General features: G+C 38.2%; 4 protein-coding genes across 7 annotated transcripts; 2 read left to right on the top strand and 2 right to left on the bottom strand.

Moving 5' to 3' along the window:
- Positions 1-285: 285 nt before the first annotated feature.
- On the bottom strand, positions 286-2,545 carry LOC112454912 (AP-3 complex subunit mu-1). The gene is made up of 9 exons (XM_025016549.1): positions 2,328-2,545; positions 1,972-2,156; positions 1,653-1,887; positions 1,381-1,540; positions 1,200-1,313; positions 931-1,110; positions 664-822; positions 534-584; positions 286-438 (listed from the first exon to the last, which is right to left on the bottom strand). Exons 1-9 carry the CDS (start codon positions 2,360-2,362, stop codon positions 304-306), a joined length of 1,254 nt encoding a protein of 417 aa, XP_024872317.1. The 5' UTR covers positions 2,363-2,545; the 3' UTR covers positions 286-303.
- A 300-nt stretch (positions 2,546-2,845) lies between these two features.
- Positions 2,846-6,399, top strand: LOC112454906 (conserved oligomeric Golgi complex subunit 5). Of its 2 annotated transcripts, XM_025016536.1 has the most exons (14): positions 2,846-2,941; positions 3,034-3,129; positions 3,198-3,322; positions 3,399-3,618; positions 3,720-3,862; positions 3,972-4,238; positions 4,328-4,448; positions 4,517-4,634; positions 4,707-4,847; positions 4,923-5,306; positions 5,408-5,533; positions 5,613-5,721; positions 5,798-6,019; positions 6,134-6,399. In XM_025016536.1, exons 1-14 carry the CDS (start codon positions 2,902-2,904, stop codon positions 6,326-6,328), a joined length of 2,307 nt encoding a protein of 768 aa, XP_024872304.1. In that variant the 5' UTR covers positions 2,846-2,901; the 3' UTR covers positions 6,329-6,399. The 2 variants fall into 2 exon arrangements, with proteins under 2 accessions (XP_024872304.1, XP_024872305.1); XM_025016537.1 differs by lacking the exon at positions 6,134-6,399 and having other exon boundaries at positions 5,784-5,874.
- Positions 6,211-8,876, bottom strand: LOC112454908 (ankyrin repeat, SAM and basic leucine zipper domain-containing protein 1-like). Of its 2 annotated transcripts, XM_025016539.1 has the most exons (10): positions 8,773-8,876; positions 8,506-8,680; positions 8,136-8,270; positions 7,943-8,063; positions 7,716-7,821; positions 7,515-7,649; positions 7,099-7,445; positions 6,786-7,008; positions 6,618-6,710; positions 6,211-6,303 (listed from the first exon to the last, which is right to left on the bottom strand). In XM_025016539.1, exons 1-10 carry the CDS (start codon positions 8,863-8,865, stop codon positions 6,268-6,270), a joined length of 1,464 nt encoding a protein of 487 aa, XP_024872307.1. In that variant the 5' UTR covers positions 8,866-8,876; the 3' UTR covers positions 6,211-6,267. The 2 variants fall into 2 exon arrangements, with proteins under 2 accessions (XP_024872307.1, XP_024872306.1); XM_025016538.1 differs by lacking the exon at positions 6,211-6,303 and having other exon boundaries at positions 6,432-6,710.
- Positions 8,877-9,538: 662 nt separating this feature from the next.
- LOC112454909 (pyridoxal phosphate phosphatase PHOSPHO2) lies at positions 9,539-12,251 on the top strand. Of its 2 annotated transcripts, none has more exons than XM_025016540.1 (2): positions 9,539-9,622; positions 10,173-12,251. In XM_025016540.1, exon 2 carries the CDS (start codon positions 10,175-10,177, stop codon positions 10,898-10,900), a length of 726 nt encoding a protein of 241 aa, XP_024872308.1. In that variant the 5' UTR covers positions 9,539-9,622; positions 10,173-10,174; the 3' UTR covers positions 10,901-12,251. The 2 variants fall into 2 exon arrangements, with proteins under 2 accessions (XP_024872308.1, XP_024872309.1); XM_025016541.1 differs by having other exon boundaries at positions 9,544-9,622; positions 10,164-12,251.
- The last annotated feature ends 201 nt before the right edge of the window (positions 12,252-12,452 follow it).

The following is a 12,452-nucleotide window of genomic DNA, read 5'->3' as shown; positions in this document are numbered from 1 at the left end:
AATTATTATTAAAACTGTTTAAATTATCCTTCCTCACATCACGATCTCGTAGCATATATGGTATAGAACAGATGTTTGGTTCTCAATTACTTTAAATCGTTTAAAGGTATTTATTCAACATAATTCTGTATTAATGTACATTACTTTTTTACATAGTAAATTAAGTAACAAACTAAGCTGTAAGCTATACTTTTAATGTCATGTAAATTCACCACGTTTAATTTGTTGATATAACAATGTAATAGAATACATATCACATAATCTATTGTAACGTAAAAAGAATAATTTATAATTTTAGTATATTTACATTCTTATTTGAAATTTGCCAGCTTTAGTAATATATTTGACACCTTTGAATGGCTTATACTTTTCGCCATACATATCTAACCGATTCACCTTCAGTCCGGATACCGCTAATTGATTGATCGTAAAATGCACCTGAAAACAAGGTATTAACGTGTCAATCTCGTTTGATAAAGAATTAAAGATTTATTAAGATTTATTGTATTAAAATGTGGCATTATCATACGTACATTAATGGCAGGATTTGATTCAGTAACAGCCGTTGAATTTTGTATTGTAATCTGAAATATAAAATCTTGTATAATGCACAATCATTATTTATAGATATACAATTTTCTACAAGCTTTATAATTATCCTACCGATCCTCTTAGATTTGGCAGCTTTGAAACGTCGATTCTTCCAATATCCCATAGCAATATCTTGCTGACGGGATCAAACGAATATTTTCCTTGGTTTGGAGTTAAAGTGCAATTCAAAACTATCTTTGGCATTGGAATTTCTAAAGTCACATTTTCAACCTATAATTATAACATTAATAATAATTAGTAATAATAATTGTAATGATGATAACTTACAATTAATGTATGTCATATCCGTACATATATCTATAAAAAAAGATAACTTACTGTCCTACCAATAGTTTGTTTTGGTCCAACAGTTATGTCTAACCTACCACCTCCTGGTTCTTTTAGACTAATATTATGTCTTACGTATATAGGAATTGCCACAATGCTTTGCGATCCTATGTGATACGAAAGGAGGCGAAAGTTACCATCGGGCGGAATAAAAGAAAGTATCCTCTCCGACTAAAACAAGGCATACATATATATATATATATATAAACTTAATAATTAATTTTCACAAATATATAACGTTACATTATTCGCGTATATACCTCCCATCTTTTGAATCGAACGCAAGGATGGAAGCTCACGTCGTCGAACAGTCTTGGATTCATAAACGAAAGGGTAAGATCTGGCATACCGCTTAGTTTTATACAACAGTCAACCTAAAAAATTAATTATATGTTAATATGTTATATAATTAATATTTATGTGGGACGCTATAGAACATACGTAGCCCTGAATTTCTGCAAACACTGTCGCTCCAGTTCGATCAATAATCGCATCTACTTCTTCGACGACATCAAAATAAGCTTCATTGTTGGTATACTTTACTCCAGTTCGTCTCCAAGGAACATTAGATAGTTGTCCACTTGGCAAGATTGCGCTAACGCTATATAAATAAATTTACAAAAAATATAAAATAATCCTTTACGCATACATCTTGTATTGATGTAAACGTTTAACATAAATGCTTGTACGTCTTGTGATTGAGATGTACTTACTTGGATTTGCCTGTAACAGTATTCGCTATAGTGCGTAAAATATTGGGTGGTTTGATCAACTCCTTCAATATATTGGATTCTGTCGCCAGAGGAAAACCATTGTCCAACATCTCGTCCAGCAATTCGTATACCACCACATAGTTTTCTTTTATAATAGTTTCTGTGCATTCGCTGAAATAATCTTCAAAGGTATCCACTACCCTGTGTAAGAATTCGATGACGAATAATGGTGGAACTGGAAAAAAGCAAAGAATATTTATATTAATACTCTATATACAAATCTTATAATAAATGGCATTGCTTATCAAGTTAAGATTACCCTCTGTCATGCACACTGCCACAAAAAACATATTACAGCGATATATGCTAATAAGATAATGATGTGGAGTAGCTATCACCGGCGGTGTGTCCTCCGGAGACAAGACTCTTCGCTGCTGATCAAAAAAATAGTCACAAAGCGAACGTGCGACTGCACTCTTCCAATGTTTCTCCATGAAAACATCTCTGTGTGCATACAAAACGAAATAGAATAACACATGTCGCGTAACAAATATAAAAATAGTTTAGCAGCATTGACAGAAAACATTTACTCCACATGGGAAATGCTAATTCACAATTTGTCAAGTAATCTGTCAAACTTGCAGTTTACTTTGTCCTACGTGCTTTGACACTTACCCCGAAGAATTTATAATAAAGAGACTATTTATCATGTTTATGAATAACAAATATGTTTGAGGCTGGAAATTTTTAATTACGGAAATGTGATTAATTTCAACGTTAATACACAAAATCAGAAATGTTTCATGTAAAATGTAAATATATGTAACAATATGCTGATAATACACAGGCTTGGCTTGGAAGATGAAAATGTTTCCTTTTCGACGCGTTTCGAAACGCACCAACGCACCAACGCACCTAGAGTAATCACAGTAATCAGTAATGTAAAAAAATGGCCACGTGCAGCTCTTGGGGATTGGGGAGCGTCCCGTTTGACGTCACGCGTTGCGATTGACCACAGCCACTCACAGCCTCCGATGCCTAGAGTTTTTCCACTGGACCAGCCAATCAGATATTTTTATTTTGAATCAGCCAATTGACGACGTGGTCAATTGAGTCCTAGTCCACTGTTGCAAATTAAACGTGGCCAATGAGAACCTTTTTGTATGTGTGTCGCATCGGCATACATGTGCGTGCGGTGCATGCAGGTGCATGTGTCACTCTGTTTCGATGCTGACGGACTTATCGAAAAATGAGCGAAATATCAAGTTGGGAAGATATTGAAAACGATAGTAAGTTGGAAAACTTGTATCTGTCAAATAAGAATTTATCTCTATATGAATATCCGCTATTGTATAGCTAACAAAATATACATCAATTTCAGAGTTCTTTAAACAGCTGTTGGATGTTGATTTCAAAAAGACAGATGTTGTTGAGCCATTGTTGTCGGTGGCTCAACAATTAAACAAATTAGGACAAGGTAAAGTTTACATAGCGCTTTATTTAAATTGCTTTGAAATACTGAAACGGTAAACGCTGCTTCTATAGCTATCGAGGTGCTGAATGCCGAGCTGCAAAGGCAAGTACTTGCGAATCACGAAGATTTACTATCTCAAGCAACATGGGTGGAGAAATTAGAAGGAGTGCTTTTTATAATGCAGTCTCATATACAAGTGAGCAAGGAAACGTTAATATCAATATCAATTCGATTTTAAAAAGCAACACGAAATATAATAATGTTTGTTTCAGAGCCTCTTGTCGGCAGTGGAGCGATTGCGTGGCAAGATTATCGATCCATTTAATAGAATTGAAATGCAAACGATTGTACTAGCACGGCTTCACGAAACCTCCGATCTTTTAAGAAGAGTTTCTAGGATGCAACATTTGTCGAAACGTTTAAATTCTCAAATGAGTAGCATTACTCAAGGGCCAGATATCGTTAAAGCTGCTAATAGTCTTCACGAGCTTGGTATACATATAATTTTCTATTGTTTTCTTCATTTCATCATTTAATCTTACGTGTACCAATAAGTTACATTATGAAATTTATATATATATATATATATACAGAACAATTAATGGCAGACACGGATCTTAACGGCCTAGATGTAATCGCAGATGACCAGCAGGCTGTAAAGACTCAGAGAGCTACAGTACAAAGAATAGCCACTCATACGTTAACGCAAGGTTTACAGACGATGGACAGAACGAAGGTGTCATATACAACTAATAATGTTTTTAATCTGAATCTACAAACGAAATATAATTAACTTTTATTTCATTATAATTATAATAGTTACACTAATGTATATGTATGGACAGGTGAGCACGGCTGTGCAGGTCTTTCAAAACTTGGGAATAATAGGCGGCGCCGTAGACACAACTATAGACTCTACCCTGGCTGAAATAGAAAGAATTTCCACAGAATCGTTAGATGTATCTTTGGTGACGAATCAGGACTTTGGGAAACGCGGAGCGCCGGGCAGAGCTACGATTCCGTCGCCCGGATCGTCCGGGAATTTACGCACGAGAATTTGGGAAAATCTCGAACGTCTTTTCCAAGATACTTTATATACGCACTGTCTGCAAGTAAATTGACAACGTTTTGCTCAATATGCATTTTACTCAATATAAAATTTTAATTCAGCCATTTTCATACAATGCTATTTTATATTCAGATTGAATTGCTGCAAAGAGTATTATTGGAACACCATATGCAAGGGTTTCACGATTTGTCCGAGAAATTTTGGGACAAGGTAAACGCTCTTCTTGCAAAAGTCTTGATTGAACGTGCTCAAGGTAAACTATAAATATATATTAAATACCGAATTTAATTCAAAGAAAGTATCAATTCAATGATCTTACAGGATCGTCATTTGTAAAACAAGCCCTAGAAGGAGAGTATCCAAAATTTTTAAGAATATTTTTAGATTTGAGTAAACGCTTAAAAGAGAGATCTCACAGTATTGGGATTTATGGTATCGAGTAAGTATATGTCATATAAATTGAAATAACCATATATGAAATTTTATATTAATATATATCTTTAATATATAGGCGTAATGTTTTATTACCATTCGAAAATGCATATTTATCGCGCTCGGTATCTCGTCTTCTGGATCCAGTTCACAATATGTTTTCTGGAGAAGGTTTGCCGACACACGACGAAATTGACAGTCTCATACGTATGATTACAAAGTAAGTCTGACATGTTTCCTACATATGTCTCATTCATTGAAGACAATTTATAACAGAAATATATTTCGCGTCTAGTGAACTAAGCGTATCACTGGTGGACGATGGACTCTCGACCGTGGTGTCACGTAATGTGGGAAAAGCAATAAGACTGTTCTGCTTAAAATGCGAGCAAAGTGTGGTGACCGGTGGCGAGGCCAGCCAAGTAATCGATTCCCCGACTACTGGTCAGCAGACAAATGTCACGCTCGGCAATCTTCTCCATTATCTTTCTAGCCAGACAAATCGAGTAATAGCTAATCTGGCGGGGGGTTTACCCTCCGAAGGGAGCGTTGTCATTACCACGGCGCTCAAGGAAACAGACGAATTAACGAAGAACTTGCTCGCGCCGTTGTTAACTTCTATTAGCGATGCAATCGAAAGTATTATTTTAACAATGCACGATGATCCCGAATTTAGAGAGTAAGTCCTTATTATATAAGTCTCACGTTTTATTATCTACCTTATTTTTATCTACCGATCTGATCTCAACGCATAACATTGATATTTTGATTACATATTAGCACAAGCAGCCCTCTGGGAAAGGAAATCGGTTGTTCTCTTTACATGCGTGAATTACAAGGCTTTATTTTACGATCCGTGAATACATTTTTACTACCGTACAAAAATCAAGTGGTTGTAGCTGAAAGGTAAGTTACACTCTACTTTTGTTTCTCTTTGTCCGTCGGTCATCGGTAACAAATTATTAAAATGTTAATATCATTAAAGTTGTAAAGCTGTCGCGTCAAGATGCATCGAGTTATTTGTGCGTCATGCTTGCTTGCTGAGACCTCTGACTGATTTTGGAAAAGCGAAACTTTTGGTAGATTTTGCTCAGGTATGTCGCTTTTACGTAAAGACAGACGTATCGAGTAGTCAGTAGATGCATGTGAGAAACAGATTGAAAGTTTTAGATGGAAATAGCTGTGACGCCGTTATGCCGTGGTGGCCAGATGGGTCTGCTTGAGCAACAGCAATACAGAACTTTGCGAGCGCTAAAAACTTTACTTCCCCTCAATCCTGAGGAAATGGTAGACAAAATTCTAGAAGGGCAGGGAGAGAGTAGCGTATCGCCGTCCCTTATTCTCCTGCATCTGTTTTCTGGCGCGCCGCCTGAATTAGCGTCACCGCATCAGGTGAAATAGATTTCTTAAATAAAAATTTATTTTGTAGAGTTAAAAGAGAGTTGGAAAAGAGACGATTACATTTAATTTTAAAAAAATTTTATAAATTTTATATGCATCACACAGAGCGCTGGATGGTCTGTAGGTCGATTATCTCAGTGGATGGACAGCCATCCGAACGAAAGAGACAGATTAGCGCTGTGCAGTGGACCATTGGAACGTTATCAGTTAACAATCCGTCAACAAAATCTTCCATCGTTTCACCCTCTCTTTCCACTGATGATGAAATTAGCTAACTTGAGAGAACACTCAAGTCAATAAAATGTGTATTGCATATAAATATAATATAAAAAATTGTATATTTCTAATATAAACATATTTTTCCAAATGTATACGAACTAGAAGAGTTAAATTTTACGTTGTAATTATATATATATATATATATATATATATATTATAAGCTCATTTGTTCTATGAAACAATGTAACATCTGAATTTATTCGAAAAAATGTGATAAATTCGTTGGAAAACGAAGCACCGAGGATATCCTAATGTTATACATATTCCATAATCTTTGAATATACATTCTTTTGCATAAGTATAGCCCTACCATTAATGTAATGCTTATTGTTATAGTCCAACCGGATTTACTCTTGGGATTAATCCAAGTTGCTGGTACACCGATATTATTTTCCTTATCGATCTGCAATGTAAATATGATGAGTATCGAACAGTGATAAACGTGTATTACTTAAATTTTATATTAGCTCTGTAATACCTCTTGAGCTAATTTTTTAACTTTTATTATCTCATTCTTTAAGAGTTTTAAAGTTTTTTGCGTTTTTCTCAGTTCTTCTTCATATTCCGTTCTTTTCACAGGCGACAAAACGATATTTTCGCTCGCAGCTTTCAGCAAATTATTTTTGATATATTGGAAACTAGAAGCTATCACGCCAATCTGCTTTTTCGCATTTGTTAATGATATCACACCGTTGTAAATTCTGCAACCATGTATATGTATATAATTATCGATATTAATCATTTTGTCTCAAATATCCTATGCAAATAATATAAAGAAATATAAAACATACGTATATGAATCCGTTTTCTTAATATTGCCAAAACTATCTATACGCCACTTTTTGCTGTGAAATTTGTCAAGACTTCCTAGGAATTGTTCTCTATGAACAGTAATATCAATTCCTAAGCGACAAAGATCATCTTCTGTCAACTGCAAAAAAGTTTTAATATCCATTCCTTGAAATAAAATCCCATATTTTTCCAAGCCCATTCCACATAGCATCACTGATATATCATAATCTAAAGCTTCCTTTTCTCTAGGATATAAATTTGGAAATAAATCTCTCCAAGTTATCACTTCGGATATCTTGCAACAAGTTATCACTTCTTCTTCATCTTTGTCCAATAGAGCGGATACCTAAACGGCGGGACAAATATTTTAGAATTAAAATAAAAAGTTTATTGATGAAGCACAGATGTAAATTACCTCGGTGAATCCTTTTGTATCCGCGATATCCTTGGCAGATAAATTGTATATGTCTGTCAGTGAAGTATTTGCATTATGCGCCAAAAGAATTCTGATAATATCAGGCTTATTAGCTGCAGCAGCATAGATCAATGCCTATAATCGAATCGAGAATTTATATAGGAAAAACTTCGGACGTGTCTAATGGCGCTAAAAACTTACAGTTTTTCCATCGCTGTCACTTGCATCAATGTTTTGTACGTATTTTACAAGCTCGATGACGACGTCCGCGTCCTGCGACATACATGCGTACATTAGAGCTGTTTCCCTGCAAAACGTGTGAATGTTAATGCTTATTAAACCAAGGCAGTAATAGTAATAATAATTTTAATATCAGACATTAGTTTCTAGAGATTTCTCATCTATATAGTATTACGTTTACATTTTACCTCCGCTTATTTGTAACATTTGCATCAGCTTTTGCTTGCATCAGAAGTTCAAGGCATTTTAAAGATTTTTTTGTCGTTCCCTTCATGGAATTACACAGTGCCATGAGAGGTGTGAATCCATCTGTACACGTCGGTGATTACATAAATCTTACGCTAAACTCAAAAGAATGAATACAATAACATCAATCCATACCTTTATGCTTATTCGGGTTTGCACCGTGTAACAATAGATACTCTACTATTTCTGGTTCCACCGATGAAGTCGCATATAACAATAGAGTCCATCCAGTATGCAGGAACTTATTGACATCATGCTCTACATCATGTTCTACATAAAAAACATTTGATATAATAATCTCTATTTGGTAATATGTATTTAACACCAAAGAGAGAGAGAGAGAGAGAGAGAGAGAGAGAAAGAGAAAGAAAAAGATGTCGATATCACTTCACAATCCACGAGTGTTTAAATAATGTATAAGATTACACTAATTGCATAAAGGAGAGGAAAATGCGTTGAATCAAGAATCTGATTGATATGAGAACAGCGACGTAATGACGCTTACGTTGGAAATATTCCTGTATCACTCCTAAATGTCCCATTGTACAGGCTTTTACAAGGCGATCTTCGTAGACACGTTCCTCATTGTATACCTCGAAATCGATGCCCTTCGTCTCCTCTTTCGTCGAGTCCTTTCTTGGAGTATAACTCTCTGTGTGGGCTTTCTCGGCGGGTTCTTTCTGTAAGGGGAACGAGGTGAGAAAGGTACGGGGCTGTTTATAGTTGAACAAAAATTGTATATGTATCTCTGCATTGACTGCATTAACCGTACCTTCTCTTCAGGGAAGAAGACATCGTCGTCATCGTCATCGTCATCGTCGTCATCAGACATACCAGCGGGCATCAAACACTTGTACTTCGACATCGTTACGGCGCGACGATCGAGAAGATAGAAAAGAAAACTTGTGTCAATTCTCTCGAAAAAGTCGAAAGTGAGATTAGTGAATGGCAGCTGGTAGCTGGCAGCGAAAAGGACGGACAAAACGCCGGGGGATTGGCGGCAACCACGGCAACCGGCTACGCGAGACCTACGCGTGCGCTGTGCGCTGTGCCGGCTGTGTTTACTGTTTACGGACGACGGACGCCGTTTACCTAACTTGCGTTTGTTTGTTTACGAAAGTCCGATACAGAATACAGAGCGCTGAGCGGAGAAAAACGAGACAAAGGATGCTCGATATCAGTCGACTCGGTATTGTAGACTTTTTTTCGTTGTTTTGCGCCGTCTCTTCGGTCTCTTGACATTGACACTTCTTGGAGGTTATATCGATTATGTGCCAGAAGGGCCAAAACCCAAAAGCACAACAAGCACATGCGGTGATGCGGTCGAACTGACAATTGAGTCGAAAGTCGAACGCACGTCCGCATGATGCGGTTAGAATGTGGCACAACGCCACCGCTTGACGCTGCTCGTCGGCCAAAAAGTATTTCTTAACACAATCATAACACGTATTTCGGGATCGTAATACAAAAACGTGACATTCTCGTCACTTATTTGTTCAGTTCTGGCGGTTCTGGCTGATTCTGGCACAGATCTTTTACAAGAGTGCCCGCACCAAAGTTTCGTCTGTCAGTAGGGTCAGTATTTATCCGGCTGCAGGTTCTTCAATCTACTTATCCGCCAAGTGAGTTTAATTAATTTAATTAGATTTAATTTCGAAGAATCCTGTCATAAACAACGAATGAAGGAAATAAAACGGGTGAAAGCGAGCAATAATCTTAGGAAGAAATGCATTTGACTCCGGATACGTGATAAATCCGTAAGAAAACGATCGAACGACGCAACTATACACCTACGTTATTCAGCTATCTGTGTAACGCTCAACGCATCATTTAAGACCGAAGTGAAAAATGAGAGAAATGGAGATGACACAGGCCAAAAAACTTATAATGCACATAGCAACGATATCAGTTTTTAAACTGCAATATAAGTAAATCTTGGTATATATGCGATAAACAGAGAGAGCTTCAAGTTTTTCCTATTGTTCAAATAAAGTAAAGATGTTTAAGTTAAATAAATCACCCTACACATATGACCACGTTTGTTTAACAAGTTATCTAGCGCGTTGAACGTATACTAATGTCTCAATAAGTATATCGGGCTTTATAAAGCTTGGCAGAGATCTCGATTCTCGGCGGCTGTATAACGCGACGCGTATGCTTTAATTATTACAGAGATGGGTCGTGGCGTGCTCGTGGCGATCGATTTTGATCACACCATCTGCGAGGACAACACCGACGTGGTAGTGCAAAACTTGCTGACGGAAGCAATACCCGAGAATGTGCAGAATCTACGGAAATCCGACGGCTGGTTGCCCTACATGAACAAGATCTTTGAGCTCCTGCACGACAACTCCGTGAACGCGAGTCAAATCGAGGACATTATTGTCAGTATACCCGCGGTTGCGGGGATGACGGAGCTTCTCACTTCCCTGCACGCCAACGGTCACGAGATCATCATTATCAGCGACTCCAACAGCCTATTCATAGACTACTGGCTCAGGAACAGACAGCTGAAACACGTGGTGTCACGGGTCTTCACAAACCTGGGCCGATACGACGACGATGGCAGGCTGAGGGTGGACGCGTATCACACGCAGCACTCGTGTAAGATGAGCTCCGTCAATCTCTGCAAGGGCCAGATCCTGATGGACTATATTCAGGATAAACGCAAGGAAAGCAAGAGCTACGAGAGACGTGTCTACATCGGCGACGGGTATAACGATCTCTGTCCGATTTTGCGTCTCTCTCAAGTCGATTTGGCATGTCCGCGTAAGGATTATCCGCTCGCCACCCAGCTCAACAACTCGTCTACCTCCAGGTCGGTGAAGGCGAAAATTATACCGTGGGAGAACGGTACGGATCTACGACGCACGTTGCAACAGATCATAGAGCTTTGTTAGCGCGATCCAATCATTAGATTTATCGTTGGTCAACTGAAATCGACTAACTGCAATGTATTCGCTCTTTTCATTTTGTATTTGTCTATTTGCTGTCCACGCCTTGCGTTTTGAATATATATCATATAAATAACACGTTCTTTTTGTTTACTGTATGGTGTATTATGAGAATGTTCGTTTTTAACTACTACTACGTAGGGTGTACGCATTACATCAAATTATTATAATCCAGAGATAATATTCTGCTACAGTACAATGATAACAATAATGACGTTCATATCGCTTCGTCCAGTTAAAAGTGTAATATTGCTGATTACTGGAATATACGTAGATACTCACAGGGTAAGTATCTCGGAACTAAATGTACGAGGTACAAGCGAAAAGAGGATAATTCTCGCTTGCATCGCTGTTAATGCTGAGGCACGCACGCACGCGCATACATACGTATACATATATAAAACCAAGTAAGTTGTAAACTGTTTTTAAAATAAATCTGCCTCGCTGAATTAATTTAATTAGATTATTCTAAATCCTGATACTTAAAATGCGCCAGCGACATTTAAAGCTGTCGGCAAGTTTTTAATTAATTTTACTAAATTTCGTTTACCAAACTGTATCAAACTTGATAATGATTTATTTAAAGATGTATCGAGATTCCCTGTTAAAAGAGATCGGCACGAGGAACGCCTTGCGCGAGTTCGAAACGGAATATCAGAAACGCGCACGGTCGTGCGGGTGCGAGGTGCGATACGCGTTAAAACGTCAACTTGTCGATATGTGCACGTATGTAAGTTGCGCGCGCATTGTTAAGCGCGCTGACGAGGAGCGAGCCGAGCGCCGAGCGCCGAGCCTGCCGAGCGAGGAGGTTAAGTTGGGCTCGTGACGTGCGCACAGCGCACAGTACTTGCGCCTCTGATGTTAATTGTTGTGTTATATTACATTAAACCCGTTACTGCGTTACTGGTCGCTATCGCGAGCTGCGACGGGAATCGGAGGAATCCGTTCGCGTGACCGATGCACTCGCTTCCGTGACGGTGCGAAACGCGAAACCCAGGGAGCATCCGCGGCCGCGGCGCGATATCTCGGACCCTTCCGACGGTCGTCCACAGCGTCCACTGCGTCCACTGCGTCCAGTCTGCATAGCGAATAAGCGACCGAAATTCTACTTGCGATAAGTGATTAGTGCACAGTAAGCGAACGTCTTAACACGTCTCTATCAATGCGTACCCTTAGTCCTTACAAATTAAGTCACGTCGCATATGGGCACTTTCGCGACAATTTTTATTGTAACAAGCGTCTGCAAATATTTGCGCTGAAAACGCGCTTCTAGAGTAAAATGTGATTACCTACCCGACGTATGCGTACTTATTTTACCCAGTACGAGAGATATTTTCGTTACGCGTAGAGTTCAGTCGCACGCGCGTTCTAATGCTTTTGTACATAAAGAGATATTTTTTTTACTTTCGATATAAAACACGTCTCTTCTTTCTGCGGTTGGTCTTCTTTCCTCAAAAAACATGCACCAAAAACGCTTCACGCTTCACGCGTGCAAAAT

This window comes from Temnothorax curvispinosus, unplaced genomic scaffold, assembly GCF_003070985.1.
Source record: "Temnothorax curvispinosus isolate PA1 unplaced genomic scaffold, ASM307098v1 QBEX01005549.1, whole genome shotgun sequence".
Lineage (NCBI taxonomy): Eukaryota > Metazoa > Arthropoda > Insecta > Hymenoptera > Formicidae > Temnothorax > Temnothorax curvispinosus.
This window is presented reverse-complemented; position numbering and strand designations above follow the sequence as displayed.

Coding starts and splice junctions, on each gene's coding strand:
- LOC112454912 (XM_025016549.1), bottom strand. CDS start 2,362: ATGATAAATAGTCTCTTTATTATAAATTCTTCGGG. Junction 1,541..1,652: donor ACTGTTACAGGCAAATCCAA/GTAAGTACATCT, acceptor TTATTTATATAG/CGTTAGCGCAATCTTGCCAA. Junction 585..663: donor TGCCAAATCTAAGAGGATCG/GTAGGATAATTA, acceptor TTTATATTTCAG/ATTACAATACAAAATTCAAC.
- LOC112454906 (XM_025016536.1), top strand. CDS start 2,902: ATGAGCGAAATATCAAGTTGGGAAGATATTGAAAACGATA. Junction 5,307..5,407: donor GATGATCCCGAATTTAGAGA/GTAAGTCCTTAT, acceptor ATTACATATTAG/CACAAGCAGCCCTCTGGGAA. Junction 5,722..5,797: donor TTTTGGTAGATTTTGCTCAG/GTATGTCGCTTT, acceptor TGAAAGTTTTAG/ATGGAAATAGCTGTGACGCC.
- LOC112454908 (XM_025016538.1), bottom strand. CDS start 8,865: ATGTCGAAGTACAAGTGTTTGATGCCCGCTGGTATGTCTGATGACGAC. Junction 8,271..8,505: donor GATACAGGAATATTTCCAAC/GTAAGCGTCATT, acceptor TTTTTTATGTAG/AACATGATGTAGAGCATGAT. Junction 7,822..7,942: donor AATGTTACAAATAAGCGGAG/GTAAAATGTAAA, acceptor CACGTTTTGCAG/GGAAACAGCTCTAATGTACG.
- LOC112454909 (XM_025016540.1), top strand. CDS start 10,175: ATGGGTCGTGGCGTGCTCGTGGCGATCGATTTTGATCACACCATCTGC.